Source organism: Chelmon rostratus, chromosome 12, assembly GCF_017976325.1.
Source record: "Chelmon rostratus isolate fCheRos1 chromosome 12, fCheRos1.pri, whole genome shotgun sequence".
Classification (NCBI taxonomy): Eukaryota; Metazoa; Chordata; class Actinopteri; order Chaetodontiformes; family Chaetodontidae; genus Chelmon; species Chelmon rostratus.
In genome coordinates this window covers 23,435,599-23,455,614 of record NC_055669.1, presented here as the reverse complement: position 1 = coordinate 23,455,614, position 20,016 = coordinate 23,435,599, and the positions used below count along the sequence as shown (strand labels likewise).

At 46.1% G+C, this 20,016-nt stretch overlaps 1 protein-coding gene across 7 annotated transcripts in view; it reads left to right on the top strand.

Annotated features, from left to right (window-relative positions):
* LOC121614432 (partitioning defective 3 homolog) overlaps nt 1-20,016 on the top strand; it is a 220,602-nt gene that overhangs the window by 94,239 nt on the left and 106,347 nt on the right. For all 7 annotated transcript variants that reach the window (XM_041948295.1, XM_041948294.1, XM_041948296.1 and 4 more), the window contains exons 6-11: nt 7,605-7,696; nt 9,578-9,661; nt 12,745-12,870; nt 14,795-15,210; nt 17,810-17,949; nt 18,474-18,602. In XM_041948295.1, the coding sequence (XP_041804229.1) occupies nt 7,605-7,696; nt 9,578-9,661; nt 12,745-12,870; nt 14,795-15,210; nt 17,810-17,949; nt 18,474-18,602 (987 nt within the window). The remainder of the gene's footprint in view (nt 1-7,604; nt 7,697-9,577; nt 9,662-12,744; nt 12,871-14,794; nt 15,211-17,809; nt 17,950-18,473; nt 18,603-20,016) is intronic.

The window sequence follows — 20,016 nt, the reverse complement described above, 5'->3', positions numbered from 1 at the left end:
GGGAGTTTTCGGGTTTTTTTAGTTGCACAATAAGTGAGGGGATGAAGATGAGAGCACTGAAGATGTTGTGTTGTGTTGTGGTTTGGTGTGATGTGTGTGCGTGTGCGTGTGCGTGTGTATGTGTGTGCATACACATGCTTGATCCATTCCAGTTGACACATAGCTCCGTCCTCCATATGGTTCACATATAGTATAAACACACACACATGCACAAACTTACCAACTTCCCCCTCCGTCCTTGCCTCCATCTCTGCACACTGTACTTCTTTACTGTATCCTGCTCTGTCGCTCACACACACACACACACACACACACACACACACACACACACACACCTCCACCTGTGTATGTTTGACAGTGTCAGGAGAGCCAAGTCAAGCTGATTCTGTCGGTGTGTGTTGGATTCAGGCCTACATCAACGTTCAGGCCGACTGTGGCTGATTGCTGTCTAAACAACACATCCACACCGGGGGGATGGCGGACAGCCTGGAGGGCCGGGCGAGGACCTCAGCAGGGTAGAAGGAGTAAAAAGAAATTATATTGTGTGATGAAAAACTGTTTCTTGGTGGACAGAAATTTATAACTGATGGACAAACTTTTTTTTTTTTTTTTGCTTCTTTTTGTTTTGACAGCCAAGAACCAAAATGTCAGAGCATCCCTGAATCCCTTCAGGTTCACAGTTGGGACTTTTCAAAGCGTCTTTGTCATCCTTTGAACGAGCGTTGTCACGGCTTTCTGTTCCTCTGCGTAATGTGTCTTTGTCTGTCTCGCTGTCTGCCTCTCTGTCATTCTCTTTGAGGCAGTCCCCGTCTGTCTACCTCTCCTTTTTTTTTTTTTTTTTAAATCTCCAGTCTTTCATTTCTCTGTCCCATCACTCACTTCATCTCCCCTTCGCTCTCAGGAGAATTTGTTCCTGAAACACTTCTCACTAATCTGAGTATTTTGACAGAGGAAATATCTCTGTCACATATAGAAACGAATCAGGTCCTTAAACATCCTGCTCCGCCCTTCCTCGTTCCATTGGTAGTGACACTGACTGCACTTTCAGGGGACATCGGCTCCCGAAATGTGAGTTTTGAAATTGCTCAGATTCTTGATGAGGCCTCCGTTGTCTGTTATTTCTCAGAAAATTGCGGTGCATACTTAGCCGTGGCGATAGCCCTCCACCAGCCGCGCCCGCTTTGATTGGACTGGATCGCAGAAATTGCAGTTGAATGAAGTGCATCGTTACAGCAGCGGCGTGGTCATTTAGGAAGCGCTGGATGTCTCATTTTGTTTATTTGTTCATTATTGCTGCTGCCTGCGGTCTTTCTGTGACGCACTCAGATGCAGCGCTGCAGAGTTTCTGCACACTAGATTATAGCTTTTAAACCTTATTTACCTGAGCATACCATTACATGGCCAGAAGTATGTGGACACATGACCTCTACACCCACCGGTGGTACTTGAACCTTCTTCTTCGACTGTACACCAGATTCTGCCTGCAAGGATTTGCTCTCATTCAGCCGCAAGAGTATCAGACATTGAACAGTGATGTTGGGTGATAAGACCTGACGTCGAGGTCGGCGTTTCAGTTCAGTTCAGTTCATTCAATGATGGCGTTGGGGTTGGGACTCGAGTCAAGTTCTTCCACATCAAAGTGTAAAAAGCATGTCTTAATAGACCTGGCTTAGTGTGTGTGGGCGTTGTCATGTTGTAGCGTGTGAGGAAATTCCCCAAATGATTCACTGGAGGCACAGTACTGTGGAAAATATTATCAGTGCGCTTTAAGATAGTAATTCCCTTAACTGCACTTAAGGGGGCCTGACCTAAATGAGGAAAAACAGACCAAAAGAACGTGCATTGTGTGTCTACATACTTTTGGCCATATTTTGTGTGTGTATCTCGGCACAGAACTGATGGAATCATCATAATATCAAATGAAACAACTTAGAGAAACTTCAAAGATAATGAAAATAAATCAAATAACAAAGAAAAAAAGATGAATTGAGATGCACAGTCAGTGTTATGCGTCACCACAGATGCACGGGCCTGTGTCAATACATATATGCACACAGGTAATAGCTGTGTGTCATGAGTTCTATGCATCTGCAGACACGAGCACGTTTTCTGCATGCCCCTTCCACAAAGTCAAACACAACACAAACACACAAACACACACACACCATCCTGCAGCCCGAGCGGCAGCCAGGACGATATAAACTCAGATAACGTCCCCGCAGCTCAATGAATCCTGGAGTTATTGACGATGCCGTCCGCCCGTCTGGATCCCATTATCAAAGTGTCTTCAAAGGAGACTAATTGAATTAGTGCAGGGATCTGTAATTGAAAGCTTGCTTTTAATGATGCATTGTGGTCCCGCGCTGAGCCGAGCGTCGGCATTAATCAAACGTCTCTCCGTCGGAACAGATTGGACTGCGTTGTGCGCTGCGGTATCAACATTATCAGGGGCATCAAGTTTATTTGGTCCTATAAAGTGGCGAATCTAATACCATCTGTCACTAAAACTTTGAATCCAGCAGAGCTAAATTTCTCAATAAGTGGAGCCATTTCTGACTGATAGATAGAAGTTCCCTTTTTTCCAATTCATGTTGCAAAAAACATCAGTCAGTAACAATTCAGCAAAATGAAACGTTAAATACGGACTCACAGCTGACATCTGTGTGTCTAATTCAGTGGAAATGTACATACGAGGATGTTTTTTATCAGTTGAGCTCTTCATCCTTCATCTGTCTCTCTCTGTTTCAAACTCAGCCCCAGATGGCGTGTAGTCGTCTTCAGGTTAGAGGTGAGAGGTCACGGCTGATTTATTGTCTCTAGTTCAGCGTTTCATCCGGTCCTGCACACATGGAGCTCTGCTGGAGAGGACACAGATAGCAGTTAGCAGTGACGGATGTCTGTGTTTGTCTGTCTTACTGTGTGTGTGTGTGTCTGTGCATGTCATATGTATAGTTCAACATGTGTTATTTTGTCTCCATGCCTTGTGCGTCTATCATTCAGAAGTGCTTCTTGGTGGCGTGCATGTGAACACGTTCCATTTCATGCTAACAATGCACGAGTTGCACCGTGGCGGGTGCATAGGCAAGAATTATAATTCTTCATCCTTAAAGCTGCATTAAATGTGTACATTTCTGCATATTGTTGCTGTCTAGTAAATTTGAATGAAAGCAAAGACAGAAATTGACAGAATTACCTAAGGACGCTCAGTTTCTCAAAGGTTAAATGCTGGCTGAACAAGCAACCTAAAAAAGTTTAAAACCAGCGTTGTGCCAAAAACTGATTCTATTGGCCGGTTTCTTCGTCTACAGCTGCTTTTATCTGGAGCCAGCAGTCCTGACATGCAAATATACACAACTGTACGTCTGTGATGGTGGCAAAGGTACGTCTTTGTGGAACTTATAACACATTAATCATAATTGTGGCTGTCGGGCCAAAACGTTAATGTATAGAAACTGATTGCCGTCTGTCTTAATGATATTTGAACTGGGACTGGATTGGTTGCAATCTAGCAGGTAAAATAACAACATGCATGTGAAATAATGCCAACTCATCAGGATAATTGCGAAAGAGATGGTTTCTTTATTTTGTTTACGACCCATCTGTGAATCATGTTAAATACAATATAGTTTCTAAATATAGGCCTAAACAAGGACATTATACATATTAGACACAATAGTATAGTGTTGCCTGTAATCACATTGAGGTTCATGCCTGGTTGCACCATAAGCATAAAGCTGCTGTAGACGTTTAAACTGGGTGAGTTTTTGGCTCGACACTGGCAAAGGTTTGGTTTAAATTCCTGATCAAACATCTCGACGTTGGTTTTGTTTGGTGCAGGCGAAGTATTTAGGGTTGATAAGCAGCCGTATCAGCCCGCGTGGGCCAAAATAAAACCAGTCGTCCCCACCCTAAACCAGCTGTTCCTCTGAATTCATGTTTGCTGAACTTGAAGACGCTGCCAGTCTGCCGGCGTGATGCTGCTCAGCTCATGATGTTGATTCGTGCTGATTGCACGATGTGAGACGATCACTTTATGTGATGGTGTTTTTTTTTTTCTTTTTTGAGCTTCGACTCGACTTAATGGATGCTGTCAACGGCCAGCTTAACGAGGCATCGTAACGTTTCTCACTGTTGCATCACTTTAAATCACTTCCTGATTCACAGAGTTGTCAATCTGACGACTTCGCCATCAAACCTAAGGATCATTAACTTTTCTCTATATAACATTTTTGGCCATCATTCACATTTAAACAGATATGGATTTTAAAATTTTAATGCTGTTTCAAAGAAATGATCCAGGTACAACAAAGCTTTTTTTTTTTAAAACCGTGTCATTTCAGATTTTTTGCATTTCGTCTCTAAATATTTTTGTGTGCATTTGAAGAAAGCTTTCCTGCAGGCCGAGCTCCCTCCTCCCCGTCGCCGGCTGTGTGTCTGTATGTGAGCGTCCACATCAGCTTGTAAGTGACAGCGTGGTCAAAGTGGCAGGAAAGGGGAGCGGGCAGCACTTCATTAAAGTGCAGCATTACTCCACTCGCTCTCTCCCATACGTACACACACACACATGCACGCTGGGCGCAGACCACTTCATTTAGTCTGAGAGATAGAAAGGACAGGCCCCAATGGATTCTCCCATTAATCTTTAATGAGCCCCCGGGTCTGAAAACTGCCCGCCTGCCTCTCTTTCTCCACATCCAGGAAACAAACAATGACTCGGCTGGAAAACACATCGGCCGCTCGTACCTGCCTGCCTGTCTGCCTGCTAGCCATTAACCTCGCAACTCAGCCCTGAATTATTAATGCGGCTATCTATCCCCCTGCTCGGCCGGCCCACTCCCAGGAACGGGAATGGGCGACGTCTTGATGGTGCGGTTGAGAAAGTGTGGCGATGCCTCCCAGAGTGTCTCCTGCTGGACTTTCGGGTGGAGGGAGCTGATTGGTCCGTCTGTCAATCAAGCTGCAGACTTGCTGCTGATGAGTGTCAGGGACGAAGCCGGCATCGTTTTCTTCACAGCTCATAGTTTTTTTATTTTGTCCTTCTCTTCTCTTCAACAAATACCAAAAAGATGGATGTAAACAGAAGCAACAACGTGAATAAATCATGCTGTGCTCCGTTTACTGTAATCAAAGAAGACATTGTCCACCACCAGCTGCACACAGTTCATTTTCTTCTTTTTCTTTACAAAGCGAGATTCCTCGACAGCTCAAACCAGGATCCGGCTGTCATTTCCGCAGCAAGTGGACTGAAAACCTTTCTAACAGCAGATTGAAGGCCGATTGAAAAAAAAAAAAAAAACACCTCCATCAGCTGAGGTTCAGACTTCATCCCGACCTTTAAAACAGCAGTTTTCTGTTCAGCTGCTCTGAAGCTTTCGATCAGATCGCAGGAAATTCAATTGTACATTTAGTCAAGTTTAGTTGTTTTAAGCCAGCGTTGATGAGAATTCAGTGACAGCCAGGCAACTCCGCCTGCTGATGAAGACCGTGTCATATTGTAGAAAGCTCCAGAACATCTACGACGTGAGCAGCAGTCCAGATTTCTTTTCCATTCGCTCCCTTTCGCTCATCTGTCTTCAGACAAGAAGCAACAACGTGTGCGGCAAATCGAGAGAAACCAAACCGCTGCATCAGATGGAGGCTAATTGTTTTTCATTGGCCGACTGTATTTATGCTGCACAGGAATGGATTGTATGTATTGACCCATGGCAGCTGCTGTAAATGAATATGTAATGCTGTTAATGCATTCTTTATTGCACACCTTTTAATCGTGTCGTTGTTTCTCTAATTCTACGTCTATCTCTTGCCTCACCTTTCGTCTTTATTACCGCACACACACTTCACCATGCACATGCACGCCGTCTCCGTCTGTCTGCACAATAGAATTGTCAGTGCGCAGCCAGATTCCTCAGAGATGATGCATATTGAAATAAAGAGTCTGCGAGCTGCCTGCGTGTGCTGTGATGAATGTCGATCTCATTTACTCTTCCTCAGATAGCGACTCCTCTCCCTCTCTGATGTCCCCCCGGCCTCACTTCCTCGTCTCCTGATGAATATTGAATAGTGTTAGGTGTGTTTCTGAGCTGTTGTTGTTTCTCTGCTGGACTTTCTCCACATCTGGCCTCTGTCTGTGCTTTATAATGTGTTTGGTGGTGTTTCTGTGGACGTGATGGATGCAGGCCTCCTCCATACATTTAACAGAAAAGGGTTCATACAGCACAAGTAAATAAATCATGGGCTTGCATCATATAGGAGAACACATTTTTGGAAACGTAAAGACCCCATTTTAGGAATGTTTTCCTTAAAGATGTTAGAAATGCTCATGTTTTTTACAATAACTGCAGTAAAACATCTCAGATGGCAGTGCTGCTGTCCACCAATGCATCAAGAATGAATTTATTTAATGATTTAAAAACACATTTACCACTGAGCTGCGGTCATTACTGCAGTTTCTATTTCAATATGCAAGAATACAACAAACATGTAATGAATGAAGCCTGATTGTACATCCCTACAACACACACACACACACACACACACACACACACACACACACACACACACACACACACACACAGGTCTCTGTCTATGAAAACAGCTGCAGGTCGGACTTGTTGTCTTTCTGTTTTCATTGCGACCGTCTGCGCTCGCAGCGAACAGGAGATGACTTATACATCGACAATCGCACGCTGTTTCTCGCACATGTACACACACTCACACGCTGCCCTGTAGCTGTACGTCCTCCAGGCACCCAAAATGTCATGGCAACCGTACGGCAGCCACGGTAACGGCAGGCTCATTTTCATACTGATGAGGCGGCCGGTTGCCGGGGAGGCCTGTGCTGCTGCTGCTTGCTCGTCTCTCCTCTCCGGTGTCGCCCTGAAATTTTAATGACCTTCTTTCTCTGCTTCTCATTTTTCTCCTCTTTGCTCTCAATACCCTCTGTGCGTGTGTGCGTGTGTGCGTACGTGCGCGCTTGTGTGTGTGTGTGTGTGTGTGTGTGTGTGTGTGTGTGTGTGTGTGTGTGTGTGTGTGTATACACCTCATGAGTCTTAGCTTCAGTATTCAAACCGGCACACACCAGTTAATACAGCAGGAGAACAAAGGCTATGTAATTTTGAAGACATTTGTGAAGGGCATGTATTTTTATACCTGTGGAAGACCTCCTCCCATCTGCTCGTCTTGGCTTCGTCAGGTGAGCGGCTCAGCCTACTTTTCAGCTGCTGAAGGATTTGCATAGCCAGGACTTGTCTGGACCAAACTGCACAAAATCACCCTGAAAATGCGACACTATCGTTTGTTATTTTATCCCATGTCACAGTGGACAGTAGATGATTTAGCATCCTGGAAGCCTCACACAGCCCTGTGGAACGCCTCCTGTCACCTTTAAGTGTGACGGCATCTCTGAAGAGCTGTGTGACACCGTGATTGATGTATTTCCTGTGCATGGACGCCTTTAGGGTCACGAAAAACTGTAAATGTATTAGTCTGGGTTCAGCATGTGGTCCGACATGGTGCAGCAGAGCTCACGAGCCGCCTCACGCCGATCGGATGCCGCTGTCTGACACCACCTCACTCCCCTTTTGCTCTCTTGTGCTCTGTTCCAGGACGAAGAGGCCAGAGAAGAAGAAAACGGCAGGATCGACCCGGTTGGTCGAGCTGACTCCTGCATGGACCACACCCCTGTGAGGTCACTAGAGTAAGTCATGGATCCCCTTCCCCAGCTTTTTGCCTCTGTGTGTCCTCACATTCCTGCTGAAACTCAATAACCTACTCACACAGGAGCGGCTGGCGATCGCACCGCTGAATTTTTAATCAGCCGTACCCCAAAATGTGACACCCACCGTCTCAAAACGACTAATCTGAACATTCAGGGTTTGCTCATCAAATAGTTGCACTGCTGAAGATGAATGATCTGGATCTGTGCAAATATTTTGTTGCACATTTCTAGACGACAGCTTTTTCCAAGTGGTTGGTTTTGGAATGAAAGCCATTTTTTGCTTTTTGAACACCCTAAAAAAACAAGTATGACTATTACAACTCTTTTCTCTCATCATTTCAGTGGTGATAACATTGAATCCAGCTCAGATGAGGATGTTGCCATGTTCCTGGACGGTGATCACAGTTATTACCAGCAGGAACGATGGCCAAAACTGTGAAAAATAACACTCAAGTTGTCTGAAACTAGCTTTTCCCTTCAAAGTTCATCAGCTCTCTGCTCACTTTCCCCACATAATTACACGCATAAGTGCTTTAAAGGCAGACCAGCAGGTTCTATATTGTAATCCAGGTTTGTTTGGAGAAAATCTCATTTCAACCCTGCTTCCTGATTTACATAATTCTCTTTTGTGGGAGCAAAATGATCCTCGTCTCGCCATCAGAGCTCTCCCACGCACTAACCCATTCAGCTCCTGTTATTAACAACTGTGTTTTGTTTCTGTTATTTTGCTCTGTTGCATGCTTCCAGTTTAATATGCAGGTATGGTATTGTTATTATTCTTATGATTTCCCAGAGACTCTGGCTTCTCCCGCCTCTTAGTTGTCAACAAGGGGCCCATTTTCCCCGAGCTAATCATAGTCATTCTATCAAAGCTCTGAGTCGATTAGATTTGGCATCTTATAAAATGTGCCTGCGTATAGATGTTTTACAGGCAAACAGGCGAAGAATGCCGGCCCCGAAAAAGCAAAAAGCTGTAGCTGCGTTTCGTGCTTTTAAAGGGTCAGAGGATGAACAGTCATCCACATATAAATGCAATAAAATGATTTGCAGCTGAGGGCTCCATCAGAAGTGCATCTGCCTGTAGGAGTTAAAGTGAAAGTGAATTTGTTTTTCCCACATTTTCATTATTAAGTCAGTGTTTTTCGGCTTTGCTCGGCAGATTTACGCTCGTCATCAGTTTCAAGTCTCGTAGATGCAAAGTACCAAGCTCTGACCCTTCGTGCAGACTTTTAAACCTGAAACGTACAAAACCGCAAGTCAAAAGGTTGTTGCTTGAATTTCAAACACATCATGCAGTTGTGTATGTTCTGAGTGGGCTGCGATCGGCATGCCGAATCACTGCGATGTGACACAACAGAAAAAAAAAAAAAAAAAATCAAGGACGTGGTTCTGCTCTGTAGCTGCAAGCAACAACGTCACAGTGAGCTTTACGCGCCGGCTGGGTTTGACTTGTGGTTTGTGTTGCTTTTCAGCTGCTTTACACTTTATGGTTTATTATTATGTTAGACTTGAATTCAGACAGCCTCCCTCTGAAGGCTCCAGTCTGAAATGTGTGTGTGTGTGTGAATTTTTGAAAACCTTCAGTATTCCTTGTTATCCCTCACATGTGTTTTTATTTATTTGGATTGCTCTGTTTTATTGTCTTTTTTTGTCAGTCTCCTCCAACACCTTCTTGTTTTCTGCTTTTATTTATTTGCACCACTCTGCCGTTGTCATCATCCTGTTTCTTTCGCCATCATCTCATTTCCTGTTTTGTCTTTCCCCACATGGTGTCACCCCTCTCCTCTCCTCTCCTCTCCCTTCCCCCGCACCCACCCGCCCCTTGTCTCTCCCCGTCTTCCATCCGTCACCGTCTCCCAGAGACATAGTCAAACTGGTGGAGGTGTCAAACGATGGTGGGCCCCTGGGAATCCACGTGGTGCCTTTCAGTGGCAGGGACCGCAGGTAAAAATATCCAGAGCAGAGCGGTGGAGAGTAAAGAGACAGAACGGGCAGAAATAGCATCCACAGGGCCTTAAACACATCTGAAAAGGTCAATAAATAGTTAAAAATGTCGCTATAAGGAACTTAAGCTTGTGTTTAGATTTGTATCACTGTGCTGTTGTAGTACAAAACACAACTGCCCTTAAATATCAGCCATTAAAGGATAACTTTAATGGCTAAAGGTTTTTTACAACCTGGACTTTATTTCTAGCATCAAATACGCCCATTTACTCACCCAGACAACTTTGGTGGCATTTGGAGTCGTTTTGAAGAAACAAGCCCCAGAGGAGCGGCGCGTATATCCGTATAATGCGAGTACTCGGGGCATCCATGCGCAGCCTCTATATAACACATAATCTGCGGTGAAAGTCGTTCATATTCCAATATTTTGTTATGATGTGCTGGTGCTATTCCCCTCTGAGCCCGTGGTGGCATGTTATCAACATCCGGCGTCTCTAGACAACTACCTCTGACGTGGATGATGTCATTACTCGTAGCCGAGCGCCGCAGAGTTAGCCGTGTTGTGGCTGGCTGCTCGCAGCACGCGGCGTTCGGTAATGACATCATCCACGTCAGATTATGCGTTATATATTTAATGCTGGAAATAAAGTCCAGGTTGTAAAAAACGAAAGTTATCCTTTAACTGAGTGGCTAAACTGGCCCCAGATGAGCCGATGAGTTCTGACATTGTATTAAAAGTACAGTTATCATTATCATTAGTCTCTACATTTGGAGTTCTGTACTTTAACTAACTGTGTCTGATTAGACAAAGACCGGTTTTGCCAATGTACCTGTTAAACCTTTTCAATTTTTACTTGGTTTTGCGCTGGTGTTTAGCACCCAAGTATCAAACAACTGAAGAAATGAATAAATAAATTAAGAAAAATGACCTTCTTTAGCGAAATATTTGTCAGCATTGTTGAAGACTCGTAAAAATGTGCTTTTGTTCAATTTGGTTTCCAGCAAAAAATGTCTTTAAATATGTTAATTGTTGAGAGAAGTGTGCTGCACCACCTGTGACACACACACACACACACACACACACACACACACACACACACACACACACACACACACACACACACACACACACACACACACACACAGAGGACATTCCTCGTTGGTGCCCATGTGCAATCACTTCATCACTCATACAAACCCCATGCCATGCACACACACACACACACACACACACACAGAGAGGCTTGCATCTTCGCCATCAGGAAGCCATTTGCCAGTTTACAGCGATCAATCATGCTTGTTTAGGGTTTGCAGGTGACCGTCATATTTCTCCGTGGCTGCTGTCACGTCAGCTTTACACGATTCAAAGGAAACGCTGAGCAGCGCTCGCAAAACAGACTTCCGCACATACCTACAACACGATCAGAAGCACACACACGCACAGCTGGAACGGGGCTGCGAAGGAATCAGAGGAATTTCACATCTGGTTTGAATATTCCCCCGGGGAGGCATTTTTTTTGGAGGTTGTGATAAAAGTCCTGCAGCCTTTCGTGGTTAAAAAGCTCAGTGTAGTTCAGTGTTCAGCATTGTTTTCAAGCCTTGCGCTTACACTGAAGTCCTGCTTGTTATAAAAAGAACGTTTATAAAACCAGCGTTGTTATTTTATAGCTGTTTTCAGCTCAGAGTCAGAGTTTCTTTATGTGTGACTCAGCCCGAGACTCACAAATGCGATCAGCGACGACGAACTCAGTGTCGCGCTTTATTGAAAATCAAGATCATATCACTTTTCTCACCGCCCGACTTAATCAACCTAAAAGCACATTTATAATGCACTTTTCTTTTATTGGGGAAATGTCAGAGACGGCGTTGTCCCAAGATTAAGATGGCCAGCTTTCATCAGAGAAATAGCCCCTCGCAGCAAATCGCATTGTGTTCTCGCTCAAATTCAATCAGTGGAATTGTTTCTGAACTTTTTCAACTCCTGAACTTTTCTGCCCCCTCTGTAATCACATTCCCATTCATATTGAATTATAAGCCTGAGGCGAGGGCGAGTATTAAACCCTAAAATCAACCCAATTTACTTAGGCGACACTCGCTCATGCTACCTCAGAGAAAGCCTCGATACACACGGACACAGACGATAACCGAAGAAGACTCGATTAGGCTTGTGCCGTCTTTCCTACCCGCGGTTGATTTTCTTCCACAGACTCGAATCTATAATCCGCAGAGCGCCCTTTCAGGTGAAGTTAGCCTCTCGCCGCGGCTGTGCGGGGAGGCATAAGCCAGTTTGCCACGCCGGATTACAGGGCGACAACGGTCGCAGCACAGCACGGTTGAAGTGCTGCAGCGCGATAGACCGGCCCCGCTCCAACCCGCCCGCTATCAGTGTTTAATGGTCCTGCTTTCTGTCGCTCTCTGAAAGCACTTTGTTTATTTTCCGCTCCGAAAGGGGCCGCAGGAGTCTTAGGGGTTAGAAAATTAACACCTGCAAAGCGTCGAGCCCAGCAGAACCGCGGCGGAGTTTTTGAATGTGCTGATTGCCTTTGAATAGATGCCTCCCCCACACAGCCTCTGAAGCGCCCTGATGTGATGTGACTGCTTTCTCTCACAAGCCTCATTGGTACACTGATGATGCAGATGACAGGACCGCACTGTACACTCTTTTCAAGTGCTGCATGATAAAGCAGAGGCAGCAATTAGGCACAGCTCTCTTTTTATATGACCGAAATAGCTTTTGGTTAGCGAGGTACAGGCTGATTCTTGGATGGCCGCCTGACCAACAGCAATGTTTGGATTCATGAATGCATTTTTCTGGTGATGTCAAAAAAGAACAGAGTGAAAAATGCAAAGATTTTATAGGCCTCAAAGATGACTGAACTTTAGAACCGAGGACAGAGTTGAACAGGTATATTAGTAGATTTTACTGGCAGAGAAAGCATCAGCGTATCCAAAGAAAGTCACAGCTATTATGTTCGAGAAGGCGATGAAGTGTATTCTAGACCTCAGCTCTCTCCAGGCTGCTGCACAGCATCCACTCGGACATCGTCTTACATGTTGCTGACATGAACGTTTGATCATTTCAGGACTCTTGGCCTGTTGGTCAAGCGCCTGGAGAGGGGAGGCAAGGCCGAGCAGCAAGGCCTCTTCCAGGAGAACGACTGCATCGTCCGTATCAATAACGGCGACCTGCGAAACATTCGCTTTGAACAGTAAGACAGCAGCTCGCGAGACCCGGCTGAGCCGAGCTCCGGTGGTCCCCGGGCCTCCTGTGTGATTGGCTTTTTGGACCTTGCTTCTTCCTTCCTCTTAAACCTACAGTCCTAAACCCTTCTTTTCACTGGTATCCTCTCTCCTCGTGCCTTTTTAGCCTTCTCTCTGCACTCCTGCCGGTGCACAGGCGCCACCGCTGCCCGTCACTGTGCTAAGCTAACCTTTCCCTATTAAACTCCTGTAGGTCGCACCCTCAATCGCTGAAGCGCTCCCTGCAATCCTCTCAGCCTTTATTCCCCTGTGTTTCAGTAACAGCTCCTCTGGACTCCCGTTGTAACACCTTTCTCGCTCCTTCCACCGGAAGAAGTGGGAATCAGGCTGCTAACATTCATAGCCTCTGCTCTTCAGCTCTGTTCACATTCCCTGCTTTCATTACCTGCTGAACCGAACCCACCTGCTAACTCCCCTCCCTCTTTTCTAGATGCTGTCTGCTGCATGCACGCCTTCATGCTGCATGTATAATGTTCCCTGCTGAGTACAATTTCAGAAATCCAGTCATGCATATATATATATATATATATGTTCTGATCTTATTTTCTCCTGTCAGCATACATGTATACTAAATACGTGGATGTTTTCTGCTTCGATGTGTAAGTGGAATACATATAAGAGAACGATCGATACACCCACATGTGTGCACATACAGGTGAATTAAAATATCAATGAAAACAGAATCATTTCCAAACAAACTGTGTTTACTTACGACAGTTTTCTGAAGTGTTCCTGAGTCCATGTATTAATCTCCTTTATCCAATCACGTGCTCGCAAAGTGGTGACCCTTTACCTGTGGAATGATCCAAACAGGTGTTTTTGGAGCGTTCCACATCTGTCCCAGTCTTTAGTTGCTCCTGTCCCAACTTGTTTGAAACGTGTTGCTTCATCAGATTCAGAATAAGCAGATATTTACAGAAATCAAACATTAAATATATTCTCTTCATACTATAATCTAGTATATAAACTTTAGGAAATCAAACTAAAACTATGCCTATGAGTCAGTGAGACATTAGACTCTATAATTTGGGTGAACCAACCCTTAAATCCAGTTATGTTATGAGGTCCCCGACACCCCTGCTTTAGAGCCAGAGGACACATAATGGATGGGAATAAGACCTCCTTGTTGTTAGAAGCGTATCAACAGTTGCTCTTGTGATTTAACAGTATTTTTATAAGGGAGCAGATTACACCTACCACTCGGTTCTGGCTGAAGTCATAAAGATGCCGAGACAAGACCGTCCTCCTCAGGGAAGGTCATTAGTGGCTGGGAAAAAAGGGGACTGGAATTTCACAGGGAAGTTCTCCGTGGGGGGGGGGGGGGGGATTTCAGTTGTCGTTCAGGAGGGCGAGCAGAGCAATAGAAATTCAGGGGCTCCGGCTTTTTCCGAACGTCAGCAGCTGTCTGAGGGTGAGGGAAGAGCCATACCAAAGTCTGCTTTATTGAAACAGGTGGTGCTAACAAGGCTCCGCTGTTACGGGGTGCTGACAGCCAACATAAGTTTCCATTCACACCTACTGTACATGAGCTCGCACCGAGAGGGGGTTTAAAAGAGGATTTTCTGCAAACTATCCGACGGATAGAGGTCTCCTTCATCTGCAGCCAAATGAGGGGATTATGTGATGGAGCTGTCGGGAATGGGTTCGGTCTCTTTTTAGAGCCGCTCACGCTGGTGATAAGTATTAATTAATATGTCAGAATGTTCAGGTGGGCGAAGATGGATTTTATATATAGAATGGATCAGTGTGTGTGAGAGAGAGCATCAGGAGTGCTTCAATAAGAAACTGCATGCAGGCAGGTATGAATGCATGCAGTTAAATGTTCGACTCCGAATCTCTCCTTTAAACTACTTCCTGCTCTTTCTGTCCCAGAGCCCAGAACATGTTCCGTCAGGCCATGCGCTCCCCTGTCATCATGTTCCACGTGGTGCCATCGTCCATGAAGGCCCACTACGAGCAGCTGTCCCACGCCGAGAGGAACCCGGCGTACGCCTCGGGCCGTTTCAGCCCCGACTCTCTGACCGGCAGCACCGTCTCCGGCATCGACCACACCCCGCAGAGGATGTCCCGACACGGTTCCCAGAGCCACGCCCACTCCCACCCGCATCCCCATTCCCATCCGCACCCAGACCAGAGTGACGGCTATCCGCCTCTGACCCACCCGGCGGTCTCTGCGGCCAAGCCTCCCACAGGACACGCCCACTCGCCTCAGAGGGGGCTGAACTCCACGCCAACAGCAGGATTTACCAAAAAGGTCGGGAGGAGGCTCAACATCCAGCTGAAGAAAGGTGAGGTGACGGACGGGCTGTTTTAACTTGTATGTTGCGAGAAAGATGGCCGATGATTTCTAATCGCTCTTATGTGAACGTGAAAAAAAATGTGGAGGTAAAATGAAGAATCTCCTGCAACAGGCAGCCACTGTTAGACAGGGAACATATTGATGTAAGTCACCCCTCATATTTTAGGATGGTCTCTCCCAGCGTTTACCTGGCCTTTCCATGCCTGCTTTGAGTCTGAGTCTTTCTGTATGTTCTATGTCTGAAAATCAGAAGAGCACTTTGTTGTTTCTTGTTTCTTGATTCTTTCCAGAGGCTCTGTGAATTATACCTCTCATGCTTTGCATCCCCTGGGCTTCCAGAAATGAGAGGGATGCTTTGTATGTTCGTAGCCTTTCCATTCCAGCTGAATAGACAGGCAATTTCCCCCCCTTGCTGGCACATCAAAAACAAGTGTAGGAAGAGTTGGTTGAGAAATGGAGGAAACATAGAAGCATGCAGAATGTGGACGATTACGTAACAGATTTAAACCCCTTCAGAGTTCACCGTGCTGACGTGAGCAGCGGGCGATGAGTCCAATAAACCGCGCAGAGTCTGGCCAGTGGGAGTGCGGAATGAAAGGCGATGTCGGGGATCGAACTTTGGGGACGTTTCCTCAGTGTGGACTTTGACTGACAGCTGGCACAGGTGGCGCGAACCTCCGCCAACAGGATGCCAGGTGTCGGTGCCAGCTCTCAGGGCCGGAGAGCTTGTTGCTAAGCAGCCGCCGGTCCCCGTGTGCTGTCAAATGCCACAGCAAAGAGTCTGACAGGGCCGCGCCATATGCCCGCCGAAGTTTTTTCGCCCGAATCCGCTCCCTCTCTTTCGGCTGGAATCGAGCCAGAACATAAAGCATAAGAACACCCAGCTGGTTGCTGCGTCTTCCGTCCCGGCTGATCCCTGTTTCCACTTGTTCCTTCATCACAGTTCTTTCTCCTCGCTCTCACATCTCTGCTTAGCCACGGCGCCCAGAGTACACCGCATCCCGCGCTTGATATTCCAGGAGATCTGTTGTGTTGTCAAGCGACGATGTTATCTTTTCTCATTCCACCTTTTGTTTGCTGTTGTTGGAGCAGACTCTTGCGGGGATTATCGGCGACTCCCGAGAGGCTGTTTGGCTCATCTGTTTTGTTTTGAGTACCGACTTTAGCCCACAGCTTTGAGCGCAGATTAAACTCCCGTATTGTTTATGTGCTTGAATCAGACACTGGTCTCCTCGCAAATCCCGGGGAGTATCAGAATCAATCAGAGGATCCCATTCTGCAGAGGAAATTGCTTAGGTATGTCTTAATCAAGCTAATGGGAGTTTAAAAGATCCTCCTCCCTGTTTAAAGCCAGGAACGCTATAAGCATTTACCGGCGAGTATAATACCGCACCTTGTCTGCCTGCGGGAAGTTGATTGGCTCATCAATGTAGGGGATTAGGCAGAGGATGTGAAACAGAATAGCTAAGTGTTCTGCTTTTCTTTGCATCAGCTCAGTCAGACAGGCAGCGAAGATTAGGGCCTGTATTCTGATACAGCACGGATGCTCGCTATTGTTTTTACATTGACTTTGCTTCACAGTCTCATGCAGACGTGTCATCTGGCTCTGTTTCTTAACTCTGAAACACATACATGAAGGGATGATCAGAGCTCTCAGAGTGCAGGCTGTGGGCAGAGGTTGTTTTTTAGTTTCTGCCTTCAATTAAACATCAGGCAGAAGTATTAAAAGTCTTCATTCTGAGCTTACTGGCACCATGCAGTTGCACATACTTATTACGTAGTTCAGCTTTTTATTGTAAAAGAACTAAGTTGCATTGCTTCACAATATGCTTAATAATTCAGCATTAACCTGCTTTAGCTCTCCGCTGGCAGGAAGCAGGATTTAACTTGCTTAATAGTAGGAAATTGTTTGTTTGTCTATCAGGATTATTGATGATGTGAGATACAGACCTAATGGTTCATAATGAGACAGTCCTGAAGGGTTGCAGGCAAAAACTGCAAATGCACACAAACAAAATCACATCCGCCCACGTAAACATGGATAAATAAGCACAGACAGAAGAGCAACATCTAAAGATACTGTATGCTGTCAGCGCCAGGTCACAGTGAGAGTCATTAGCATGTTCACTGAAAACAGAATGAGTGTGTGTGTACACTGGCTAGTTTTGTTTGTTGCAAAATAAATGCAGAACAGATGCTCAAATCGTGTTGCTTCCCATTCGAAGGAGAGGAAGATCCTCCTCCTCCTCCTCCTGTTTCCTGCACTGGACTCTGAGTTTTCCTGAAGGTTACATCAGGTCGTCAGTGGTGAAAAGTTGCATAGTTCAACTTAAACTAACTCTAAAAGAAAAGGCAAACATTTGCAGGTGTAAAGGCTCTTGGCAGGGTTTCATCCATCAAATTAAAAGCAAAGTTTTGAAGCACTGATTGGACTGTTTGAACTTAAACATAACCTCCATCAGATGCAGGAGAACCAGAGAGGCTGAGTAGGAACTTAGTAACCTGAGCTGCAGCAGTGCAGAGGAGCTTGTGCCTCAAGATTAAACCAGATTTCATAAGACCTCCTCTCCTCCCCGCTCATCCGACAGGTCCCGAGGGTCTCGGCTTCAGCATAACATCGCGGGACGTTCCCATCGGCGGCTCGGCACCCATCTACGTGAAGAACATTCTGCCTCGGGGAGCTGCCATCCAAGATGGCCGCCTCAAGGCAGGAGACAGGTTGCTGGAGGTGAGAGAGCGCAGTGATCCTGAACAGAGCACGCAGGAGTTGACGCTTGGTCGTGGTTTTGTAAAATTAGACAGACCCCCAGTAGGAAGTGTGTGTCACAGCATGAAGACCCCACAGGTACTAATGCTTTTAATCCATCAAAAATACCTGTCATCTGTCGAGTTCAAATTGTGACTAATTAATTAATCAGGTAACTTTAAAATGGAAATTGAGCATCCTGGAATTAAATCAAAGAGCATGTTTTCATGCTCCGTCTTGTGCGGTAAGAGGGAACAGCTTTTGAAGTGGAGTTATCTCGCATTGCATTTGCATAACGGATTGCATCTATGAGCTTATTGCACAAAACCTTGAATCCTTTGATCCACAGGTTTATTTTTCACTTTAAGCTTTTTTCAACCGGTGATGAAATGACGAGTTGATCACTGTATTAGGCTACAGCTGAACAAAAGTGAGAATTTGCAGCTTTTAAAACTCAAACTCGTACATATTTAGAAGTAAACTCTGTCACTCTGTCTTCTGCTCAGGTGAATGGAGTGGACCTGAATGGGCGGACCCAGGAGGAGGTGGTGTCTCTGCTCAGGGCGACACCCATGGGCGGGGCCGTGGGGCTGCTGGTTCTACGCCAGGAGGACACGTTCCTCCCCCGAGAAGTGGTACGTTTGTCATTCCCGCCGTGCAACATTCCTTCAGCTCTTGGTCCTGTCAGCATAGTGCATGTGACGCCGTGACGTACGCAGCCCCTCAGTGCATGGATAAGCATCGGTTGCGGGTGTGTGCTCAGGCGGGCAGACGTGTGAGGGTTTGTCTGTGTGTGCTGTCACAGGTACAGTTAATCCTGCAGCGAGCGCAGTGTTGTCTTCTCATTTCCCAGCTAACGCCGCGCGTTAGCCGAGCATGCAGATTGATTGTCCCGCTCCGCCGCTGCTCTCCTCTCTATTATCACACTGCAGCCGGCCTCAGAGGAAACCTGTAGAGCTCTTTTCTCCCTTCCTCTCACTTTCACTCCGTCTCTGTCTTTCTTCACGTGTCACCGTCCCCTCTCGCTGCCTTCATTCTCATTCGCCGCTTGGCTTTCTTCCTCTCGCTTTGCTGCGTTGCCTTCTCTGCCTGTATTTCCATCCCTCTCGCTGTGTTTTGCCTCCGAGCTGACTTGCTAGATTGATGGATGTGGGGATGAATAGACAGACACAGGGCAGGTAGTAGGCAGAGAGTGAATAACACACTTGCCTTGAATATCAATCAGGCAGCATCCTCACACATTAGGCTATACAAACAGCAGTACAAATCTTTGTGTGCTGGTTTTGGATGCTGCTGCTGTCACTCCGTCTAGACAGATGCCATTCACCGTTGTAACGTCAGTGATTCATGCAAACGGCTGCTAATTTAGTTGGTACGCATGTCCCAGCTGTTTGCTTTTCTCAAGGTCGTGTTTTTACATGCTGCCAGATGTCGTGCTTATTAATCTTTGCAGAAAATCAGGTTTAATGCACATCTGGCGTTACATCAAAGACGTTTGATCGATAAGTCAGCTCATAATGGCCGAGAAGAAAACCAGGCAGCGGAAGACTGTGACTTAAGAGTGTTTTTGTTTTCTTTTTTCATGTGGGAAGAGTGAAGACTGGAGGCTGTTAGCGAGCTTTAAATCACATCGGTGTTTACTCCACAGCAGCGGTCAATGATTCTCCGCTATCTCTCCCGCTGCACTAGTTGGCTTAAACACACGCCGTATCGAGTAGTAACATGAGTTATGGCGCCAAACAGCCTTAAATCCCCCCTCCGTTGTCACAAAAATGGTCTCTCCCAGCACCCTCAGCAGTCACCGGGGCCATTACAGGCACACGCAGCCGTTCGCTAGCGAGTCGTGTCAATCAGATGGCTGATTGGTGACAATTATCACAGCGAGGGATGCAGAGGAGGCCACTGGCTGCCTGTCGCCACCGGCGAAGTCAGATGAGAGGAGCTGCCACACTGGTCGATGCTCTTCTTTAGATTAGAGCGGGTCTTTGAGTGCAACTGACTCTGCCTCGTTGGTAGTTAGAGGGCCGGATTTATTTGATCAGTGGTTAT